Here is a 22078-nt window from a genome sequence, read left to right on the forward strand (position 1 = left end):
GCAGTCCCCACCCAGAGGTGATAATCCACTTGGAAGGCAAAGACTGCCCTGCTTTGCCTTCCCATTAACATGCTGACCACTCCACAGGGCATTTGTGCTGAAGGGTGGGAATGCACAAGCCAATACACGTTACTAGTATTGAAGCAGCAAGCACCATTCCCCCCTCAGCATCAGGACGACAATGAATTGCATGCTGCACAAACGTCAAAGCTCTGTCCCTGAGCAGCATCCAAGATAAACTAAGACAAGATGCAGCACATGGATGTTGTGTGCCACTGGAGGGAGGACAAGCTGACAGCAAAAGGGACACATGGCTACAGACACTTGTCATGTGGCAGTTAGCAAGAAACATTTAAAATAAACAGACAAAAATAATTAATTCCAGCAATCTCTCATGCCTTTCCCATCTTTGCTGTGCTGTTATCATTAGGTTTTGCTCTCCTTTGCCCCAGGCTCAGTTGGGCCGACCTGTTTCAGGGTCTGGCTGGGGACAGTCAGAGGATCCATCCTGTGGATCCTTTCCCAGCTCCTGAATGATTCTGCTCCTGGTGTACCATTTTCAGCTTGCACGAGATACAAATGCATCTTTCCCCACTATTTTCTATCAGCAAACTGAAAGCCCAGCACAACAGTTTAGAATCCTCACAACACTGAGGGATCACAATTGAATAGGACTACCTTACTCTTCAGATGGCCAGTGTGTTATGGAGCTGCACTGTTTGCACTCTGGGTTCACAGCCCTTTGATTTCCACTGCAGAACGGAGCCCTCCTTGCCCCAGGTGCAGTACACTAGCGAGCAAATTACTCACAGAGTGAATGAGAGGTGCTGGACACAGGTCTTCAATTTCTTCCTTGCAAGAGCCCCTGAAGATACAGCTGGGGTTGTCACCTCCACACCACACGCAGTTGTACTTTGAGTCAGCTGTTTGGCATCGGCTACAATCAGTGTGTCCCACAGAGCAGTTGTAAAAAGTCACTGCAAAGGAGAAAAAGTCAGAGGCATCTGCAAACATCCCCATAGGGCACAGAACAATCCAGGAACTTGGCACCCTATACAGAACCCGCTCCTCCTCCTGCCCCTGTGACAAGCAAGGGAAGTGAGGCTCTATGTTTTCCTTCTGGGAAGGTGTTGCACTCCTACCGTGAAGATCTGCAGCACTGTCCACTCGAAGGTGTCGTCGCCTCTGCACAAACACCACAGCGTTGAATTCAAGTTGAGATGCCGTGTAACTGTACTGAAAAGACAAAGACCATCAAGAGGATTTAATAGAGGCACGACAAAACAGCTGAATAGGCAAAAAGCATCAGCATCTGCCCTGCAGAGTGCATGGCACAGCCTACACAGAGCTTCCCATGCATACAGACGAGGTAGTGTTAACTGGGGCAGTGGCAGCACAGGCCTGTCCTCACTGATTCCTACAGCCACAATTCTGCTCTAGAAAAAGCAGCAGGCTTTGTTCACTAGGAGGAACACTGAAAACAAATGTGTGCTCACAACAATACTTGTCGAACTTCCTAACTGCATTCCTAAATGGCGTATTCCTATCTACAAGCCACTTGCTCAGAAAACTGCTCAAGCTGGCATTTATGCCATTTCAGCAGAGCTAAAGATGTAAGATTACAACTGGTCTGTAGGGCTCATGTGCACAAAAGCCTATGTTGTTCTTCTCCCTTAACTACATGAGCTTGTGAACTAAAAATATCACCTCTGCTTGCAAATCTTGCCTTAAGCAAAATTCACACATCATCCAGAAACGTACATGGCTGTTTTAATTTTGCCGGTAATCTTACAATCCACTGCCAAGGAAGAACATTGGCATTGACAGCAGTTTTCTTTTCACAACAGAACAACCATCACAGAAGTCACAATCCAGAGAATGACAAACAACAGTGCCTCAAGCTAAAGGAGGAGCAGCACTGTGCTGGCCAGTTCAGAGAAAGCATCATCCTCTGCTACAGCCAAGGCACCAACAGGTTGTGTGGCTCAGACTGCACAACCTTCCTGCAAGTTGAAGATACCAGTACAGCATCACAGATGAGGGCCCCATAGTGCTAAATATCCTACAGATATTTTTGCAAAACATGCTCTTTTCCCCAGAGCTTGCCTTCCAGCCTGCTGAGCAAAACCAGCACCAGTGTGAATTCTGAAATGGCACAGTAATCCGAGCACTCACCTGGTTCATCTGGCAGGTGATATAACAGAGAGACCGGTTTGTTTCATCTCCTTCCACATAAGCATCCATCACCACTGTCCTCCCCTCCATGTTCAGGACACACTCATAGTCCCACTGCTGGTCCTGCAGAGAAGAGACACATGGCACCATTTCTCCATGACACAGCTTCAGGCTGCACAAGTGTCGCCCTGCCTCTCCAGTTCAGTACCTTTTACCAAGCCACCTACTGTGCCAGCAGTGTGCTCCTCCCATTCCCTTCATTATGCCAACTCTACACTACATTCAAGGCTTCTCTATGCTGTCACTGCCTCCGTGTACGAAAGGTAAACCAACACAAACCAAAACACCTAGAAGGGAGCACGTGCGTCAGTGTGGGGAGAACTCAACACAAAGGAGGGAATTAAAGGAAAACCAGTGGGACTGTGAAGTTATGCCTGTTTGTCTCTGTGAAACACCAGCTTGCAAGTGAAGAGTGGAGTACACAGATTAGGGCAGAGCATGTGAAAAACACTAAGTGTCTTTTTCTCCTCTCTCTCTCTCTCTTTACTGCAAACCTACCACTGAATTGCTTAGATACTTGTAAAAACGATGGATATGCATCTATCTGTAACCAGCTCTGCTACTCTGAGCAGTGCAGTATGTCAGGTTTAACTAATAAAGTAACAATCAGACCGTGGGCTGCATGTTCCGAGGCAGTTGTTTGTAAAAGGTTACTAAATCATCTTCTGTCTTGAGAAGCAAAGAGAATTTTTATCAAAGCCACACCCAAGAAACAGCTGTCAAGGGTGGTTTTCCCCACTGCAGAAGTTTCAGGTATGGCAGGAATAGCCACATTAACTTGAGCATGCCAGAAAGGAAAGGGAACAGATGACTTATCTTTGGTTTATGGAGACACAAACAATCAGCAGGGATTCAGCAGGAAGTTATTCCAAAAACTAACATCTGCAGTGCAGCACAGGTGCAATTTAATCCAAACGCATGCAGATCTTCTCCAGCAGGTTGGTGCACACCTGTACTCTCCCTTTTTCTGGGTGACTTTTTACCCACCAATAAATCCAGCTATGGAATCCTTTATGCACAGAAGTAGGTCATTCCTCTAGGAGAAACCTAGGCAAAGCCACAACTGCGTCTTACACGTATTTTCAGCAGTTCAGTGGCCAGGTTGCCCAAACAGTGCTCTGTAATAATAGTTTCTCAAAGGTGATAGTGTTGAGTTGACTACCTGATAGAGGTGGAAGTTCTTTCCCAGCAGGGTTATCTTCCTTGCCACATTGACTGGAAACAGTGAAGATCCCTGGATTCCCTGCACGCAGGGACACGCATCTGGACCCCAGCTAGGCTCTTCATTCTGAAAAAACCACAGGGCAAAACCTCTCCTGAGTGCTGAAATACTAGACTGGCAATCTGCATGAAAATATCAAAGAGTTACAAGCCTTAGCCTGTGAATTCCAAAGCCCAGTAACTTACCTCCTCCCAAAACTCAGGGGCATCATACTGATAATCGAGGTCAGGGTGAAGGATCCGAGGATAGTCAGGGACATCCCTCTCTGAAGAATCGCCATCACCCGACAGAAGAGTAGAAGCAGAGAAGAGAGATGTGTCATTCTCAGCCTGCAGCAAATCCATCCAGTCCTCTGTGTCCTGGAGTTCTGTGCCTTCCTCCAGCAGCCACTCGGGGGGAGCTGATGGTGGGAGCTCTGAAGCAGATAGTTCAGTTCCTGGCAATCCAGGAGAGTCATCAGAGGCAACAGGGCTCCCTGGCACCTGGCTGGGGGTCTGGGGAGATGGGATGGCAAATGTCAGTGCCTCTGTGGTAGGAAAAGGACTTGGAGCCCACTTGAAACTGGTGACAGGAGAGGAAGGTGTTACTGCGGCTGCAGACATGTGCAGGGGGCTACCCACGGGGGTGGTGGGTGGGTCGGTGTGCCGTGGCTCCTGGGCTGTGGCTGGCCCTTCAGTGGGCAGGGCTGCGGGATCCACATTTTTGGATGGGCTGGTGAGGACAGATGCAGCAGGAGAGGTTGTCTCTGGCACAGTGACAGCAGGTTTGTCTGCTGGTGGTGGGAGCGGGGATTCTGTGGCGGCCTGGAGAGGGGCGGCTTCGGTCGACAGAGTCAAGTACGTGTAGCTGAGGGTTTCCACAGGCTCAGTCATCGGATCTGGGGCTGCGGAGGGCGTGACGTGGATGGGCTCTGTGGGGGCCTCAGTGCTTGGTCCCACATGCACAAGGGTAGTGATGGGTTTTGTGGCCATGGTTGGGGCTGCGGTAGAGGACTTGGTGAGAGGAGCGGCTGAAGAAGGATACACACTTGAGGATGGGATCTGGGCCTAGAGAAAAACAACATGGTGGGGTGAGAAGAGGGAAAGAAATGAAACAATAAAACCCAAACAGAGAAACACTCTGTATCACTTCCCACAGACAAGAGGCTGCTTCACCCTCTGGATTTTAATGAGAGCTGTATCTTATGCTGTCTTCTCGGGATGGGGCTGGGGAATGCTCACAGTGCAGAAAATCCAGCAACATTCCCTCTTCCCACGGGTGCCTGCTCTCACCTCCTCTCAGAGGGAGGTCTGCCAGTCTTCGTCCCCTGCAAAACTGCAAGGCCACCTGTGGCAGCCAAAAATAGCATCTGTTCCACCTCCCCACTTGTAGCCTCCCAGTCAAGCTTGCTCTTGTCCCTCACTTTGAAAACACAGGCTGGATAGCCCCAGGATAAGTGTGACCTGCTTCAGCTGATGGCATTTCCCCAGAAATCTGTAGTATCAGGGACGCAGAGCCTCGTGTCACTCCAAGGGGAGCTCCTCTTTGCTCACCTCCTTGCTTGATATTACTGACAGCTGCTATTTTACCTGAGAAGAGATCTGACTCACTGAGGCTGTTACAGCACACAGGACTAGGACTGAGTAGGAGACGTACCCTTTCATTGTAGATAATGGTTCCCTCCTCACAGGCTGCTTTGTGGGTGCAGAGGTGCTGCTGGATGCACCAGTTACATCCCCAGAGACTGCTCACACACTTCTGACACCTGGGACAACGACAGAAAAGCAGCTGCTAAGAAAGGACGACCCAGGAAGGTACAGCCACCCTCACTAGAACTACAGAACAGAAAAAGCAGGTTCTCACGGTGCCGATTTCCACAGCAGGGCCACTGCAGCACAGTCATAGAAAGAGAAGTCCACAGAAGCAATGAAGATGTCATGGAAACGCACTACGAGCTTTATGGTGACATGATCTGAAAATGAAAATAAAAATTCCTTAGAAATGGAGCCCCTATAATAGTTTGCCATACTGTTAGGAGACACAGCATGCTTTAGGAGAGACACCGTCAAACACAGAGACAGATCCCCTTCCATGCTTCCAGCATCTCAATCACTGGATTATCCTACAGACACTAAAAACAGGCTGGACAAGTCTGTCAGGTGTAGTTTGTGACAGTTCTTGCCAACCCATGGGAAGGAAGCCTAGTCTGAAGATCCCTCAATCTTTATCTCTATAATTCCACTGCCATCTCTGTATTAGAGGAAGACGTAACACTGAGGCTCAAAGCTGATTGTCTTTCTTTGTCATCCAAAGGAAAATGAAAACCTTGAATGGACATGGCCCTTCACATACTGCCTTCACCTTGAGAGCTTTGTTCTACAACCAGACTGAGAACTGAGTCAGTGAAGAAGTTTATAAGAGACTTGTAATCTCAGCTGCAACGACTGAAGCCTTATCTGCTTTCAATCCAGATCTCACGTCAACTACAAGCCTCAGGATAGCCCTGTTTTCTTTGGGAAGAGACTGTCACTGTTTTCTGTAGACCAAATAGCTGCAGAGATGGTCAAAACTTGCTGCAGCTGATAGCATCAGCCTAAAGGAGATAATTTGCATATGACAGTACTAAATCAGATAATTAATCTTGTTCTAGACAAATGCCTCCAACCTTAGAGTTGGTTATTAGTTCTTCAAGTAATGGAGAACTGCTCCAGTCCAGGAGCTGTCATTTCTCAAAGGTAGTTGGCTATAAAAATAAGTAACAAGAACCTTGTCCCCTGTTCCTCTCAGACTGAGAATTCAGAGCTCCTCTTGCAAGCAAGCTCTAGTCACAGCAAAACAATTAACATATGAAGAATCAGTCAGGCCTAAGATGTATTCCTGAGAGGACAACAAGTCAAGCAGTATGCTAATCAATCAGTTAGTAATTAGGGGTGTATGGAAACCTATGATTAGGAGAAAATAAGGGTATCCTATGCGGCTGGAGGCTGGAGTCACTGCAGTACTGCCAACTCCTATCACTGTCACAGAGGTGATTGCTTTTGGCAGTATTGGAAGGGATAACACCTCCCAGCATTTCAGGCTTATGACACCGTATTTATAAATATTCCTTTCTCCAAAGAGGCCGTTATTTCCCATGATGCCAATAATGCTGTTTGACAGTACAGAAGATGAGGTCGAGCACTTGCAAACTGAGAGTAAAAGTTTGTGCTACCAGCTTGGGGCTCAACAGCTACAAGTGACAGATAAGCTGGTATGCAACCTTTAAAAGAAAGCTGGAAAAAGGCAAATATTTTAGTGTGCTGGGGAAAGTGTTATAAGAAGGAACAGGAAAGTGCTGGTATCTAAGGCCCTGATGAGATCTCACGTAAAAAGCAATGTATGAATCTAGTTACCAGCTTCAAATTCATCTTAGCAGAGTACAGACGCTGTACAAAGAAGGACTAGCAATAAAGTGAACGAGAGAGGAAGTCTAAGGAATAGAAGAAAAGTTGGCACAGTTAACATGGCAAAATTCTACGCTAGGAATGCCCGTTCATCGAGTGGGAGAAGAGCTGCGGAAGCAAAAGGACAACACAAATAGATCAAACAGACAGAAACCATCCACGAGCAGGTTTAGGCCACAGAACAGGAGCCACTGGATAAGCCTCAGAGATGCAATATGAAAGTAACGTAGGTAAAGCATCTTGGATTAAAAGCAAGACTGACTTACAAAGGAGTTGATAAGAATATCTGAACCCTGGAACAATGAGAACCAGACTGTGGCTTTAACTACACTGATTTTCACAACTCTGCTTAAATTCAGGCCCACATTTGCACAGCTAAACAGGGAAGCCAATCCTGCCCACTCTGCCTGCAGTGGCAGTCCATGAGGCCCTTTCCCTCTGTTTCTGACCACCCTGGTTGTTTTCTTCCAGGCTACAGTAGTGTGAAAGCCAGATATTATAATCCTATGAATAATACTGAAAATGTAGGAGTTTGAGATTGAATGAGTGTGTTAGCTGTCATGTAATGTCCATGGAGATTGCTTCAGACCTATTAGCCAGCTGCATACTTGCTTGGAAAATCTGTTCAGCCCTTTAGGTGAATTGTGTGGAACGTTTCCCAACTGGCACCTGCCTTTTACATCAGCTGAACAAGCTCTTTGAAGAGATCAGCTCATCAGAGCTCACACTGACAGGCTGGGTAAAATCCAATGAGAAGAAGATAAACTGAGAACTTTCCAGGTCCTTTAGAGTGGCCAATCAGCAATACTCAGCCAGCTATTGTTCACAGGCTGACTATGTATTTTCTGAGGTTATGCCGCAGTGCAGCTTCATTTCTAACTTTAAGGACTGTGGGTCTCTTCTTGCCTTTCCTTACATGTATTTTCTTCTCTCCCACTACATGGATTTTGAGAAGGTTTGCATTTTGTTTGCTTTAAATAATACAGCACTACTGAAGAGAGTTCTCTCTCCTGATTTATGACAAAGCTGCCAAACCAGTCACCCCTCGAGACTGCATTTCAAATAACACTCAGATTTGCATACAACCCTTCAAACAGGATCTCTTTTCCAACTATCAGAATTTGGCATTGGAATTTGGCAACAGCCCAAAATAGCACAGGATGTGTGTGACACACAAGCAGAAAGTAAACAGATATTATGAGGAATGAAATGAACACCTGCTGACAGTCCACATACGCTCATGGCTGTTAATCCTGGCAATCCAATGGACCTACAGTGTACTTTCTCTCAACAATGTTATCAGAGCTATCATGCTCCATTTAAAGCATTTCACTAACCTTTTCCTGTTGGCAAAGCTGGTGCTTGGCTGGGATCTGGAGAAGGACACATGACTCCTGATTCTGTCAGAACTGCTGGGCTTTCATAATCTTCAAAGTAACACGAGTAAAATTCTTCCTCGCGCAGAGAAGGTAAATCCGAGATGGCCAAGAATATCTGCCAATTCAATATTATCCAGTAAATAATTTGCCCTCTAATAATTTGCCCTCATTTCATCTAATTTTCTGGTTCTGCTTTTTCAAAGGAAGAACCTCATAAAGTAGCTATCTACACATACACTCATTTTCCTATAATGTCTCCTAGGACTGACTGTTCCATTCATCATCTCTTGCCATTCCCAAACTGAACTTGGCATTCCTCCAGCAACTGACAACTTCCCCCTTTGCCCAAGCCTCTAGCAAAAGACAGGTTCTTGCCACTTCCTGACACAATGACAGACTTCAAATCACTCCAGCACCTTCTTAGCTTTTCTGCCAGCTCTCACATGCCAGACTGGAGATGTAATTTTGGGTAACTCCTTTCAGATCTTCCTGACAGCAAGTGTCAGGAACAAACACTGAAAGCAGAGACACTGGCACCCTATAGATACTAAAATGAGGAAGGATCGCACCCAAGCAGCCATCACATACTCCAAAGCACCCAGTAACTCTTAGCAGGTAAGGACATTTAGTTTTATGGGGAAAAAACCCAAACAAGTAAATGAACAACTTGGCAGTACCAGGAGATAAGTCCCTCATGTAAGCAAAGAACATGCTTGAAGGTTCAGTGGTTCAGTACCCCACAGAAAGCAACAGGAGGACTTGTGACTCCTCAGTCTGCAGGGGACTCTCTACAGCTTGAGCATCATCAGAGGATCATCACCACTCACATTTCTCTTTTCCTCCCTGCTGATATTGGCTGGAGTTAGTGACTGGACAGACAGACACTGCTGGGTAGAGTTAAAGCTCCAGAGCCACTGCTCACTCAACCTGGACCGCAAGCACTCGGAGCGACGGCTGCACCTGCAGGGAAACAGCAAGAAGCCCTGTGAGACATCTGTGCAGCAGGAGGGGTTTGGCTTCCAAGGGGACACTGACTGTCTCAAGCCTTGCTAGAGTCTTGGGGAAGCTGCTACACAAGCCACAGAAGTCCCAGCTTCCCACCACTTTCAATAATAGGATGAACTGTTGCCAAAATATAGATGGGTAGGTACTTCTGGAGCTTCAAGGGTCATGAACTAGTTCCTCTGGTTTTCTGCAGAGGAACAGAGCCAGCAAGCAGACACACACACACTGGAATAAACAATGTCTCATTAAGCAACATCAGTAGGGGAGCAAGAAGTGAAAGAGTGATAAATAAGAGAGCGACACCAGAAGAAGAGACAAGATAGTTTCTTTACATTTGAAATGAGGCAGTTTGAGCTGCAGCCAGACTAAAGCCAGGCTGAAGTCCACTGGACAGGAGAATCGTGAGTGGTGAGCAAAGACCCAAAAAGCAATGAAAAGATGCCCTTTTAGGGAGGCAGAAAGAAGAATGGTAAGTTAGAGTGAATATCCCACAAAGGAACTAAAAATAAACTAAATCCAGACAGAGATATAAGGAAGAGAGGAAGCAGAGACAATCCCTAAGCACTGTCTCTCTAAAATCCTTGCAGGTGAACAGGGATCTATCTTACCGTCCCTGAAGGACACACCAGCCACAGTAGGGATCTTTCAGTGCCAGACAGGATTCACAGTCCAAGTACAGGGAACATTCCATTATGGGAACCTTTACCACCTGTCACAAAAAGAAATGAAAAGTGAAAACACATCACACACACAACAGAGCTCCTAGATCATTGGCTCCTTACACCTAACTAAAAAGTCCCATATTTGCATGCTCACCAAAGCAACTTCTCAATCCCCACTTTATCTTCCCGTAAAAACAAGCAAAAAATAAAGGAACAAGTTTCCAGAGCCCATCTGAATGGCCATTTCACATCATGCTGTACAGAGGCACTGAGGCAAGTAAAGCATGTTGCTATTCATAAGTTATCTGTGACACATTTTGCAAGGAGGTGACTTTATTTAGTCATAAAACTGTATTTTAACAAAGTAGATTAAAGAATAGCAGACTGATTATCATCCATTCTTTTACTTTTCTGGACTCTGTCATACGAGATCTCTCTTGACACGCAGGTGACTGAAGCTGGAGACAGCAGCTCCAACTGAGGCCTCTGAATCCATCTGCACTATTGTCCAGCTCTACCTGGCAGAACTGACTGGAAGTAGACCACGAAACTTTGATCAATGTGGAACAAAAACCTTCTGCCATCTAGAGGTAAATTTTACTTGCAAAACTTCTCTGCTTTAACTTACTATCCTTGCTGATTTCAGCCTCTTGCCCTCTTTAATCCACTACTACGCTTCAGCTACTACTGTCAGCTACTTTGAAATACCAACTTCTAATCCCAGACCTATTACTTTTGCTAAGTACATGATGTAATTTGCATCTTTTAATTGACAGAACAATTACTGTTAAGGATATATTTCAGATTTCCCTAATCTTCTTCCACTCACAGATTTCAACTCCTCCTTTGAAGTGTTACAAATTTTACAAGTATCTCAAACTGCACTGGGGGAGTGAAGGGAAGCAGTAGCTTTCCAGCATGCTCTCATTTTTGTTTGTTCTTTCCTTCAGAGTAACTCAAGGGCTGCTTTTCCCCTTGCTAGGAGGATCCTTTTCTTTCCAGCTCAAGTTGCTGATATGAGTGGTGTTGTACAAATCCTCTCAAATAAAGTATCCATAGCTGGATTTCCTACTCAGCAGACACCAATATCCCAAAAGCCGGAGGCATCGCAGTGCCTTTTTTCCTCCAACTGCCTCTGGGCGCAAACAGAATTACAGAAAGCAGGAGAAGAGGGAAAAGTGCCTCACATAGCTCCTTATACAGCTTGATTTCATCTGCAAGATTGTTATTACATTCCCGGTCAGAGCACACCTCTGCTATCTGCAGACATTTCCCACACATTCCTGCTTTTTGTAGGTTACATGCCTACAGAAGAACAGCTTAATCTCTTAACTGATTAAAAACAGAAGTACTACACTTTTAACACACAAAACCTCCCTTTTCTCTTCTAATCTCCTGCGAAACCAAGATGGGTCACATGTGAACCCAGAGGCTCACATTATTCTGCTCAGATGGAGATGCAGACTGTTGTCCAAACAATTCCTGCTCAATACAGTGGAACCCAGGAATTTGTGGTCCCTTGTCTTCATGCCAGCAGAGCAGCCTTTTATAGCCTGCAGTTCACATTCCTCCATCATTGCTGATACAGTCTGACAGACTTAGGAAAATGCACATGCGAACAGGACACGGTTTAGGGTAACGAGGCTTCCTCCAGCTTTTGGAAAAGGCCAGTCCCCGTCCCTGTAAGTCAGACTGACAGGCAGCTGCTGCCCAGCACAGGCTTAGCCATACAAAGTTCCTCTGCCTCCCACGCTCCCGTCAATAGTTTGGACCTCAAATGCTTTCAACTCCTCTGTGGAAGGGATTGTATTGCTCTTACCATTGACTGGGTCATGACGAAGAGGTGCTCCTGCAACTGGTCAAACAGCAGGTCTCCACTCACCACGCTGCTCGACGGGACAGCTAACGAAGCGTATATATGTGCATCTCCCATGGCTCCTATGTACACCTGCAGGAGATCACAGCTGAGTGCAGGCAAAGCATCGTAACAGGAGCTGGGGACACCCATCCTACAGCAGGAGCACGTTGGAACCCCTGCTGTGTGTAAGGATTTCAACATCCCACCAAAACCTCCATGACTTCGGTCACACGAAGCATGTGCCTCACAGTACCTGCAGAAACCACACAGGATGCACCAGCCCTGATGCTGGCTCAGTGCAGATGCAACCAAAGGCAACGTGACCACTGTTTGGGGGTGTTCACATTCTCCACAGGCAGCAGAGTGTGAGAAGAGACTGTTTGATAGTAACAGTCTTTAGTAGGAACCCGACTTCCCAAGGGACAAGAGAAATTGCATTTTTCCCCCTTCCACCTGAGCATCCCGGATTAGTTTTACCCTCTTTTCTTTCTGTTGCACCCAGATCATACCTTGTGCAGCCTCCCTCTGCTGTCTCCCAGAAAAGCAATGGTGTGGCCATCTTCCACATTCACTGCCACAGCTGTCAGACGGGCCTCGGTTTTCTCCAGGAGTGGGGTTGCTTCCAAGGGTACACGGCTGGCCATGGGGCTGGGAGTGTGGTCAGAGCCACAGGGGTAGGCATACAGGGTGTCCTTTTAGGGGAAGTGGAAAGGAGAGGGAAATTAGTACCAAAAAAATGGATACAAGGAACATTAGCACACTTAACACTTCCCACCATCCTCTTCTACCCAAATTCCTTAAAACAGGTGCCCCAGCAGTGAATTCAGCTTTGAATCCCTCTAAACTTTTTTTTTACTGAGAGCAAAACCAGCCATATTTTAATAATTAGTTTAGGTATGTTAGCTGCTTGTACCTTCACAGAGTCCTGAAGATATTTCGGCCAGTCTATTCAGCATCAGTAATGGAATGCATTGAAACTCCTTTGCAAGTTCTCCAAAAAACATTACTGGCTATACACTGCCATGATACAGCTTTGAGGAAGATTTATTGCATTTTTCATAACAAAACAAAAGGATGAGAATTTCTGCTTTCAGTGCAAAGACACCTGGTGACAAGTATCGTGTTAAACATTATACATGCTTTTGTTGTATCAGCTACAAATTAAATTCTGCACCTGAAGCAGAATCCTAAGGCATCAGGACATACTATAAACACAGGGTGGGACACAACCTGCTCCAAAGTGCTTACTAACTACACTTAGGAATCATAGAGCACATACAAGAGTCATCGCTGCACACTGCTGCAATTCTTCTGAGTCTTGTGAGGGTTCTGAACATTAACTCCACAGCACAGTGCAGAAACAGTCATCCTTCTGTGCTTGTTACATCCCTCCCAGTCCCATCAAGCCTTCACTTACTGCATATTCTAAAGGAGAGACAATGAAAACTGCCAACTTATTTACTATTTGCATGTGTAGAGAGAAGATATTCCATTATGATTCACCTGTTCCCTAAGTAACAAACTCAGTCTTGTCTAGGATAGTTCCTTTGTTGTTTTATATCCCTATTGACACCTTGTTTCATTCCATTATAATTTTACAGTATCCTTTTGGAGATCGAATGCAGGATTGTTTACCCAACAATTATGATGTAAAACATCATTTTGTAATCGATCAGTGGCTTGTCTTCAAACAATGTGGCTTGCGTAAACACACTATTTTCATCATGAAATCCCTTATGGATAACATTTTCACTCACCTCTCTAGCCCCTTACTAATTACTCCGTGTGTGGAGCAGCAGCATTAACTGTGCAGTCTCCATCTACTCCAGCTCCCTCTCTTGCCTCAGGCAACGTGGTTGAATTTAGACTCCGTGTGAGCCGGGTTACACATTCCTTCTGTCTGATGTCCGTGGCTTTGCATTTGGCAGTGCTCAGCTGCACGGTACCATCCGGCACCAGGCAGTGGAGCTGCCCCCGTCAGAGATCAGCGATAACAGCACAACGTGGCATTCCTGAGGCATCTGCTTATCACCTCTCACCGATCTCACGGAAAACCTGTCCCTTTCTCTCTTCTCCTCCCATTTCTCTGGGGGTTTTTGTTTGGTTTGGGTTTTTTCCCTGTTTGTGTTGTTGTGGTTGGGGTTTTTTGTTTGTTTGTTTGTTTTAAATACTTAGCTGCTTCCCGGAGAAACGAAAAGATCAGCAGCTTTTGACAAGGTCTACGGAAATCCCCCAGTAAAATATATTTAACCTGCTGAGCTCTGTTGCCTTCTCAAATGCATTGCTATGTTATCAGGGAAGCAAAGCTTGACACAGCAGTTCCATGTAACAAACCATGCCAGTTTACATTAGCACTGTTTTCAGCCTGATGCTTTATTGTTTTCCTTTCAAATACTATTTCAGTGATTTTCTGCACGGTTGGTGTAAGGCTCCAACTTAAAATCTCAGAGGAGGTTATAACTTTTAATGATAGTTTTTATCATCCTCTAAACTATCATTCATTTTTAGTGACACATATTTTTCTTATCAGCTCTGTCATTTGATTCTTAAGCTTCTTTCAATCTTCTTGTAACTTAAAAGATTTCTATTTCTCCAGTTCTCTCTAGCTCCTATAAGATTTATTAGGAAGAAGACCACCACCACATTTCCATGCTCCAAAGCATTAGGCATTTATTTTCAGTGGGATTCTAGCTATCTTTTGCAAGCTTTATATCAATTCAGATAAGGTCTGGAGTGTAACGACCTCGCTACTGAGGCCAATTTTTCAAGCATTGCTTAAGAAAACCCACACATGCAAGTCAGAAATATTTTTACCCCAGTTATGCTCAGCACTGCTGTTGCCTATTTGTGATGCCAAGGGCAAGTCACCTCACACACATTTATCCACCATAAACCAACGTGACCTGTGCAAGCTCTCCCTGCACTGACACAGCCCGGCCGTGGCCTCAGTGAGGGTAATCACAGCCAAGAGCTGGAACTCGTTCCATTCTACAGGATTAAGACCATGATAACTGTATAAATTACTTATATAAATTTACATAGAAGTTGTTTGAATTGCTTTCAGTAAGTAACATCTTGGCAACGTTGCAGAAAATGCACTTCAGGGACCATCCAGTGTCCTATTCTGATGCAGCAGGTTTGGATGAAGCTGCTGCTGTGAATTCTGGTGTTTGCTTCCTACCTGCACAGGCAGGAAACAACAGGACAAATCTACATCTATGCATGAAGAGGAGTGAAAGCAAAAGGACAAGGTACATGCCTTGAAAACTACACCCACAGAAGACATGCAGCCCTCCCAAGCCTTGCAGAAACATGTTTCACACTTCCAATTATCAAGTCACTAAACAGCATCTACACAGTCTCCTGCATCTCACGACTAACAACAGATCTCCAGCAAACTGAACAAAAGAACTGCTTCTGAAATTCTTATAAAAACAAGCAATTTTTTTTTCCCAGTTGAAGAGATTGTATTGAACTGTAAAACTCAATCTTAGCCTCCCCTGATGGGCTAAAATCTGGAGGCAGAGTTAACTAGGGAAAAGGGCATACCTTGCGCACAGGCTGGTCTGGAGGCAGAAAAATGTGAAATTAATTAGCATTATCCTTACATCCAGCACAAGCTGCCACCATTGAAAACGAGTTAAAACTGTTCCTGCATAAAATGTTCATTGACAGGCGCTTCCACTCAGCCCTGACTGGAGCAGGCTGGAGCTGGCACAGACACTTACACGTTGTTAGATACAATCTGAACGACAACCGTGTGCTGAATGGTGAAGGATCGAGTTTGTTAGGACATTTACATAGCATTGGACACACTTGTTAATAAAACGCCGTGCTTTGGTCAGCCCACCATGTGCCAAACCATGCAGATGGAAGCCTGGGATCATGCACCAGGAATCACGTAGCAGAGACTGGCCTTTTTTTCCCAGCCTGTGCACCCACTTCTCCACTGGATCAAATAGTACAGGGGGACCCTACATAATTCTGAATGAAAGACTTTTCTAAAACGCTCACACTGGTTTGACATTTAACTCCATCCAGCTGCCCTAAAAATCACCTGTGACAAGTCCTTCCATGTAGTCTTCCAAAGGACACATAGGGCATGGCTAAGAAACACAGTGAAAGCAGGACATGAAGCTGGGCAGTCACTTGCTTCCCAACTCTTACATACTCCTCCTGACCTTACATTCATCCTGCTCCAAGATTGCTCTTTACCCTTCCCTTGTCCCACAAGTACTCTACAGCTTTAGCTGTACAGTACTACTCAGCTTTAGCTACTGAAGGGAAACCCATTATTTTAAGACTGGTTTTGAACCACACACCCAACCCCTGAGACTTCCAAAGCTCTGTGGTACCACTTTGCTCTTTGTAGCACAAGCCTGGGAAGAGGCAATTATCTGCACAGCCTGTTCCATAGACGGGAGACACAAGATAACATGCTGCTCTGCTGAGGACCAGCAACGCCCTTGGTGCAAACAGCTGCTCACAGCCAGAGAGTCTCATGTCAGGACACTGCATCCAGGAGAATGCTGCTGCCCTGTGTTTGTATCACTATCCCCAATATCACAGCACCAGACAGTGTGGCTCCCAGACTGTGAGGATTCAGGGTCACAGCCAGTTTAGGTCACATTTTTATCCTGCAACATCCCATCATGCCTTTGTTGTTGAATTTAAAGAAGGATTACCACCTCTTACAGCTCTGGAGACAAAGAAGAGACAGCTCAGGAAAAGGTCCTCCTTGGACTAAAAATTCTGCACGACTAAAGCAATCTATAGGAAATTAGGATTTTCACAGAATCACAGAACTGTTAGGGTTGGAAAGGACCTCTGGAGATCATCTAGTCCAACCCCCCAGCCAACGCAGGTTCATCTAGAGCAGGTTACACAGGAACATGTCCAGGTGGGCTTTGAATGTCTCTGTGCTGACTCGGTTTTGCTTACGTTCTTTTTTGTTCCTGGGTGTCCTTGCAGCCAGCTGTTGTGAGGTGCACCTCACTATAATCCAGCACAGCCCTTAAATCCCCTTCCCAACACACAGGTACACATACAAATACTTCTCTCCTTCCCTGCAGTGCAGACCAGGAGATGGCACAGATAAAGCACAACTTGAACTGCAGCTTCAGAGTTCTTGCCTGGTATTGCCATGAGACAGGTTTCAGGGCCAGGTCACACCAGATGCTCTTCCCACTGCCACACACAGTCCCTCTCCCTCTGCAAGGAATCCTGCCCATGTGGGGCAAAACAGACTGAGCCCTGAGGTTTTTAACCCAAACAGATTTTAACATCCATCTGCAAAAGCAGGATGACTTCAGGAACACAAAGCAACACAAAAACATACTGCAGACTACTCAAAGGTGGAAAGCCACTTACCGCTGGCAGCTGGACACAGTTGGAGCTGACATCGTATTCAATATATGCCACTTCTGTCCCTTCTTCTGACTTCCCATCTCTCATGTAGCAAACATCCCTAGTCCAGTTGGTCAGGCGATCCACCTCCTCCATGGCGTAGACACAGAGTGCAGACTCCTCGCTCAGTTTCCCAGAAGACGCCTGCCAGGCAGAGAAGGCAGCAAACAGCACTTCTCCCTCGGTGTCCAGCTGCCCCTGGGCCAGGTCTTTTCCTGGCCGGGTGACATAGGCTGCTTGCAGGAGGCTGTATGTATTGGCTTTGCTCTGGCAGAGCAGAGGTAGCTCCACATACGAGTAGTAGTGAGAGTCGTCCAGGCAGATGCGCGAGATGTAGGTCTTGTACTCGCGTGACTGAGATTTGAGGTCCCGCCGGTAGAATAGGAAATAGACACTCGAGCGGTAAGTGAAGGATTTAATGAAATGGTGGTTGTACTCGGAGAGCCGGCCCACAGCCAGTTTTGCTGTTTCTTCATAGGAGAAAATGGAGTGAGAGTCTGTTGCTTGAACATCCCCTCCGTGGGCCCTGAGATTTCGGGTAGTGATGGGAGGAATTCCTCCTCCCACTCCTCGGCTAGTGTACCCTCGTCCCACAAACAGCAAGGGGACCTCATCCTTTGAGTAGGCTATTAGTCCCACAGTGGTGATATTGGGATCATTGGCAGCAACATACTGAGTGTCACCAGGGCTCTCTGGTCGGAAGAGGACGTGGTCGATGGACGCGAGGCTCCTCTTCTCACAGATCCCCTGGTGCACGCTGCCACACACGATGAGCTCCTTCTGCTCTGCGTTCACCAGCAGCAGCTTGTTGTGATTGTCAGTGTGGTGGGCCTGGGGGCACTCCAGCTTTGAGACCGGAGGGAGGCAATCCTTACTGTCCAGAACTGGTCCAGTCTGAACCATGTTCTCCATCAGCAGGTCAGATGTCAGCTGAAAGAGAAAGTTGGTGGCCCCCAAATAAATGGTCCCAGATTCCAAGTCCATGGACAGGTGGAGGAATTTTGTAGTGTTGCGTGAGAATGTGACATACTGCAGTCCCCGTGGAATTGCTGCTCCCAAGAAACAGAGAACAGGAAGGAGAAACGTTCCCAGAGGCATGGTAAACACTCTGCAAGAGAGGAAAGGTTGTTATGACTCCTTGGAACCAGAAGTGAAGATTAACACTCAAAATCATTCAGCAGCACTCTCATTATGAGAGATGGGCAAAGAGAACATGAATAACTATAGAAGACAGAGCTAAACATGAAGAGCCAGCACAGGACATTTGCAGAAACACCAACAGCTTGCAGGAGCATCAGAAACTTAATTCACTCATCTCCCTACCAAGATGACAGGCACAGTATCCTCAGAAGAAGCTGCAATATTGCACGTAATGAAACATTGAAGCTGATCACTACTCTTGCAATATCAGAAAAAGCCATGTTTAACTCGACTCCTGCACAATATAACTATGATGCTATACTGGAAGTTCTCCAGAACAGGACCACATTTCCATAGGAGCCAGCACATCGTATATAGTATTAATGAGCAACACCACAGTAAAACAAACTGCTGTCCAAGACAAGCAAAACCTGCAGGACCATTGTTTAAATAAACTGTAGCTGAGATCTAATTCAGAGCAAACTAATAAGCCCTTTGCTCTGTATTTGATCTAGATATCATAATTAAACCCTCTCTTTGTTATCACTTATGGCTATCAACAACCTCTTGTGGGTCTAAGGCTTTTCCACTAGTGCTGCAGAGGAAACATTCCCATGCCACCTCTGCCAGTGAGCATGACCCACCCAAGCAGATCCTGGGTGCCAGGATGAGACCTCCAGAATGTCAGTCACAGCATTCCCAGCCTCCCCTCTGGGGCCACCAGTCTGCTCCCAGCCCTGCCAAGCCAGTCCCTGTGGGCCCCCATCTCCTTGGGAAGTTACACAGCATGTCCACGTGAGGGGAAGACCTGGTCACTTGTTTCTGCACTCTCTGGGGTAGAATTCTCTTGCTGGCACAAGCACCTCTCCCAGTACTGTGAAAGGTGATTTAAACATGCCTCTTCTGTGGACAATGCTCCATTCCTTCCCTGTCCCATGCCTCAAAGTGCAAGCAAGTCCAGATGGGGTAGGTGTTGGACAGATCCAGGGAATCACTAGACCTATTCTGCTCCTTTCCAGAGGATATTTAGATCAACTTCTCTTGAAATCTACTGTGACCCACCCAAGCCATGCCATGAATGGGAACAACTGCTCTGAACAGCATGGGGAACCCCACAGCATGGTGGAAATGTGGTAATAAGTACCTGCAACATTTAGATTAATGCTTTCCCCATGGAGAAAGGGCAGCAGCTGCAAGTACTCAATAATTTACTATGAGTACCACCTCATTTAAATTGAGAAGTAGGTGGTGATGCAGCTGTGAATTTATTTCCTTCCTTCCCTTCCTCCTCTCACAGACAGGGTATCAAAGCTGCAAAGAGCCACACAGATGCCACACAGATGCCTGGGTCAGAGGTTTCAAAGAGCTGATGAGTGCAGTATCTCCTTCAGAACTGGCCTGTAATCTGCTGTGCTCATTTTGGCAACTCAGCGATGTTAATTTTGTAGTTAAAGAAAACTATCATCACTTCCCTCCTATGGGATGATCCCTCTTGGGTCTTTCTGGAAAGCTCAAAGTGCAATTAGCCCAGAAGTGCTTACAGCACAGAGGTGGAAAAGATCTGCAGCATTTCAAGAGAAAACTACTCCAGCATTTACTCCAGGACTTAATCAACTTATGTCACAAACTTCTCACCACACAAACTGCACATTCATTCTGTACAACATCCAGCACACAATGAGCAGAAAGCACAGTAGCAATGCTGAGAACAATAGCCATAACACTCTAGATCCATCTCCTATTTCCCTGCTATTGCAAAAAAAAAAAAAAAAAACAAACCACAAAAGTCTGCTTTCCAGCTCCTTTGTCAGTAAAACTGGCATCTTTGCTCCACCAAAAGACCAGCTGAGAGGATTAGTCTACTTGTGAAATCCAGCGGATGGAAGGTATTATAAATACAACACTTTATGAAATATAGGCTTTGTGAAGCTCTGGAAAAGCTCCACTTCACACGGTTCTTGTAGGTAAGTAGGTAGTGCTGTCAGGATATACCGGGGCACAGGAATGTTGGCTCTGGGCTGGCAGCTTTCCCCGGCACACACAGCCGCTGATTCACACCGTACCAGCGCCGTGTTTAGGCTACGTGCACACTGGGGCTTTTGTTTGCCCTGATAATGGACACTTAGTGCTTTCTGCTTCAGAGCTATGAACACACTCTGCTTCACCCAGGCTGGCACACAGCCCTGAGCTAGCCTTGGAGTCTCTTTTCCATGGTGGTGAGAGAGCACGTTGTAGCACCTGAGAGAAACCCTCATCAGGCAGGAGATGTCACCTGGGAAGCCTGATAAGGGGTAACACACAGACTGAAGGAGGGAGATCTAACTTCACTTCATCACCTCAGGTTTACATCAGCAGAACAGATCTTGCTGCAACTCCAACATGTGAGTTATTTTTAATGCATTCTCACCATTACTGTTGGAGAGAACTTGATTTAAGGGACTCCTTAACCACACGACTGTCTCTATACCTCATGCCTATGTCATGATGGCTTGTTCTGCAACTGTCTGGAGCCTCCTCAGTTTCAAAGCTTAAAAGGCCTGCACACAAAACAATAGGCTGATGGCCATCCAACAACAGGAGCTTGACTATGTTGTGAACAGAGCCACACTGACATGGAGAGGACAATCTTTGATCTGGAAGCAGCTGAGGATCACGAGACGTCATTAAACGACACCACTCTGAGGGATCTGTAATCTTCTTTCAAGCTAATGCAACCTTCCTCTGCCAGCACTCACACAGTAAAACTGGCATCTCTCCAGGATTTATGAATCCTGAAATAGTGGCTTTCTGGCTAGAGGTTGTGCCTACAAGCTGCTCAACTGCTCTGTCCCCCACAGAGCACCACTGACAACTACCAGGGCTGCACAAGTAACACACACATGCTACCAGTACTTGAACTCAAAATCCAGCACATGAAGGTTATTTCCTCCAGCGACACAGATCTTCTTACAAGCTCTTCAGTCTGTCTTCAAACCTATCCCTAATGTTTCACTGAAGGCATGTTACCTATTGGAGCACCTGTACAGGAAAGAGATTGGAAAAGCAACTAGCCCTTCATTCCAGCAGACCATAATCAAAAGCAGATCTTGCTGTGCTCAAAGGTCTGACCTGTATCTACTCTTCTTTCAGTCACCAATATCCCCCTAGAAGTCACTTTGTTAAGAGCTAGCCCTCAAAGGTATTTCAGGTAGGAAACCGCCATCTAGTCCTCATGACTCTGGGAGAACAGAGAAAACAAAACAAAACAAAAGGGTAGTACAGTATGTTCTGCAGGCTAGTTCTAATCACCCTGCACAATGGATAAACATTGAATATAGTGCCCTTTGTTGCTCTTTGCTAAAGAGCCATTAGCAAATGAACTTGTATTTATTGTTAGGTGAGCAAACACACATTAGAAATGAGCAGGAGTGTGTAGCTATCAGCAGCCAGAAGGATTTGCACCCTACATGAAAACTGAGAGAAAAAAAGCCAGCAGTGTCTTTTGATTCCATTTGCCAAGTTGTTTTTCAAGCACGGGCATCACTGCCTTTTTTTATGCTTGCCTTTCAGTTAAGCCCATCACAACCTCTCTGGGAGGACAGGAAGGAGGAGGATAACCTACATTTAAATCTGATGGTTTCATGACAAGCTACACTACTGAGCTCTTTATGGATTTACTGAACCGTTCTGCTTCCTGTGCTCATTGCTTGTGTATAACACAGCTGTTGCAGACAGATTGCACTAAAAGTGTGTAGCCTTTAATTAATTCT

At 45.9% G+C, this 22078-nt stretch overlaps 1 protein-coding gene across 6 annotated transcripts in view; it reads right to left on the bottom strand.

Moving 5' to 3' along the window:
- Positions 1-22078, bottom strand: part of PLXNB1 (plexin B1) — a 78906-nt gene that overhangs the window by 21829 nt on the left and 34999 nt on the right. For all 6 annotated transcript variants that reach the window (XM_032699116.1, XM_032699119.1, XM_032699118.1 and 3 more), the window contains 13 exons: positions 17154-18297; positions 12293-12475; positions 11745-11873; positions 9872-9972; positions 9086-9218; positions 8217-8373; positions 5300-5408; positions 5093-5201; positions 3643-4503; positions 3398-3523; positions 2176-2298; positions 1143-1236; positions 811-977 (listed from right to left, as the gene is read on the bottom strand). In XM_032699116.1, the coding sequence (XP_032555007.1) occupies positions 811-977; positions 1143-1236; positions 2176-2298; positions 3398-3523; positions 3643-4503; positions 5093-5201; positions 5300-5408; positions 8217-8373; positions 9086-9218; positions 9872-9972; positions 11745-11873; positions 12293-12475; positions 17154-18297 (3436 nt within the window). The remainder of the gene's footprint in view (positions 1-810; positions 978-1142; positions 1237-2175; positions 2299-3397; positions 3524-3642; positions 4504-5092; positions 5202-5299; positions 5409-8216; positions 8374-9085; positions 9219-9871; positions 9973-11744; positions 11874-12292; positions 12476-17153; positions 18298-22078) is intronic.

The sequence above is a fragment of the Chiroxiphia lanceolata genome, chromosome 11 (assembly GCF_009829145.1).
Source record: "Chiroxiphia lanceolata isolate bChiLan1 chromosome 11, bChiLan1.pri, whole genome shotgun sequence".
NCBI classification, from domain to species: domain Eukaryota; kingdom Metazoa; phylum Chordata; class Aves; order Passeriformes; family Pipridae; genus Chiroxiphia; species Chiroxiphia lanceolata.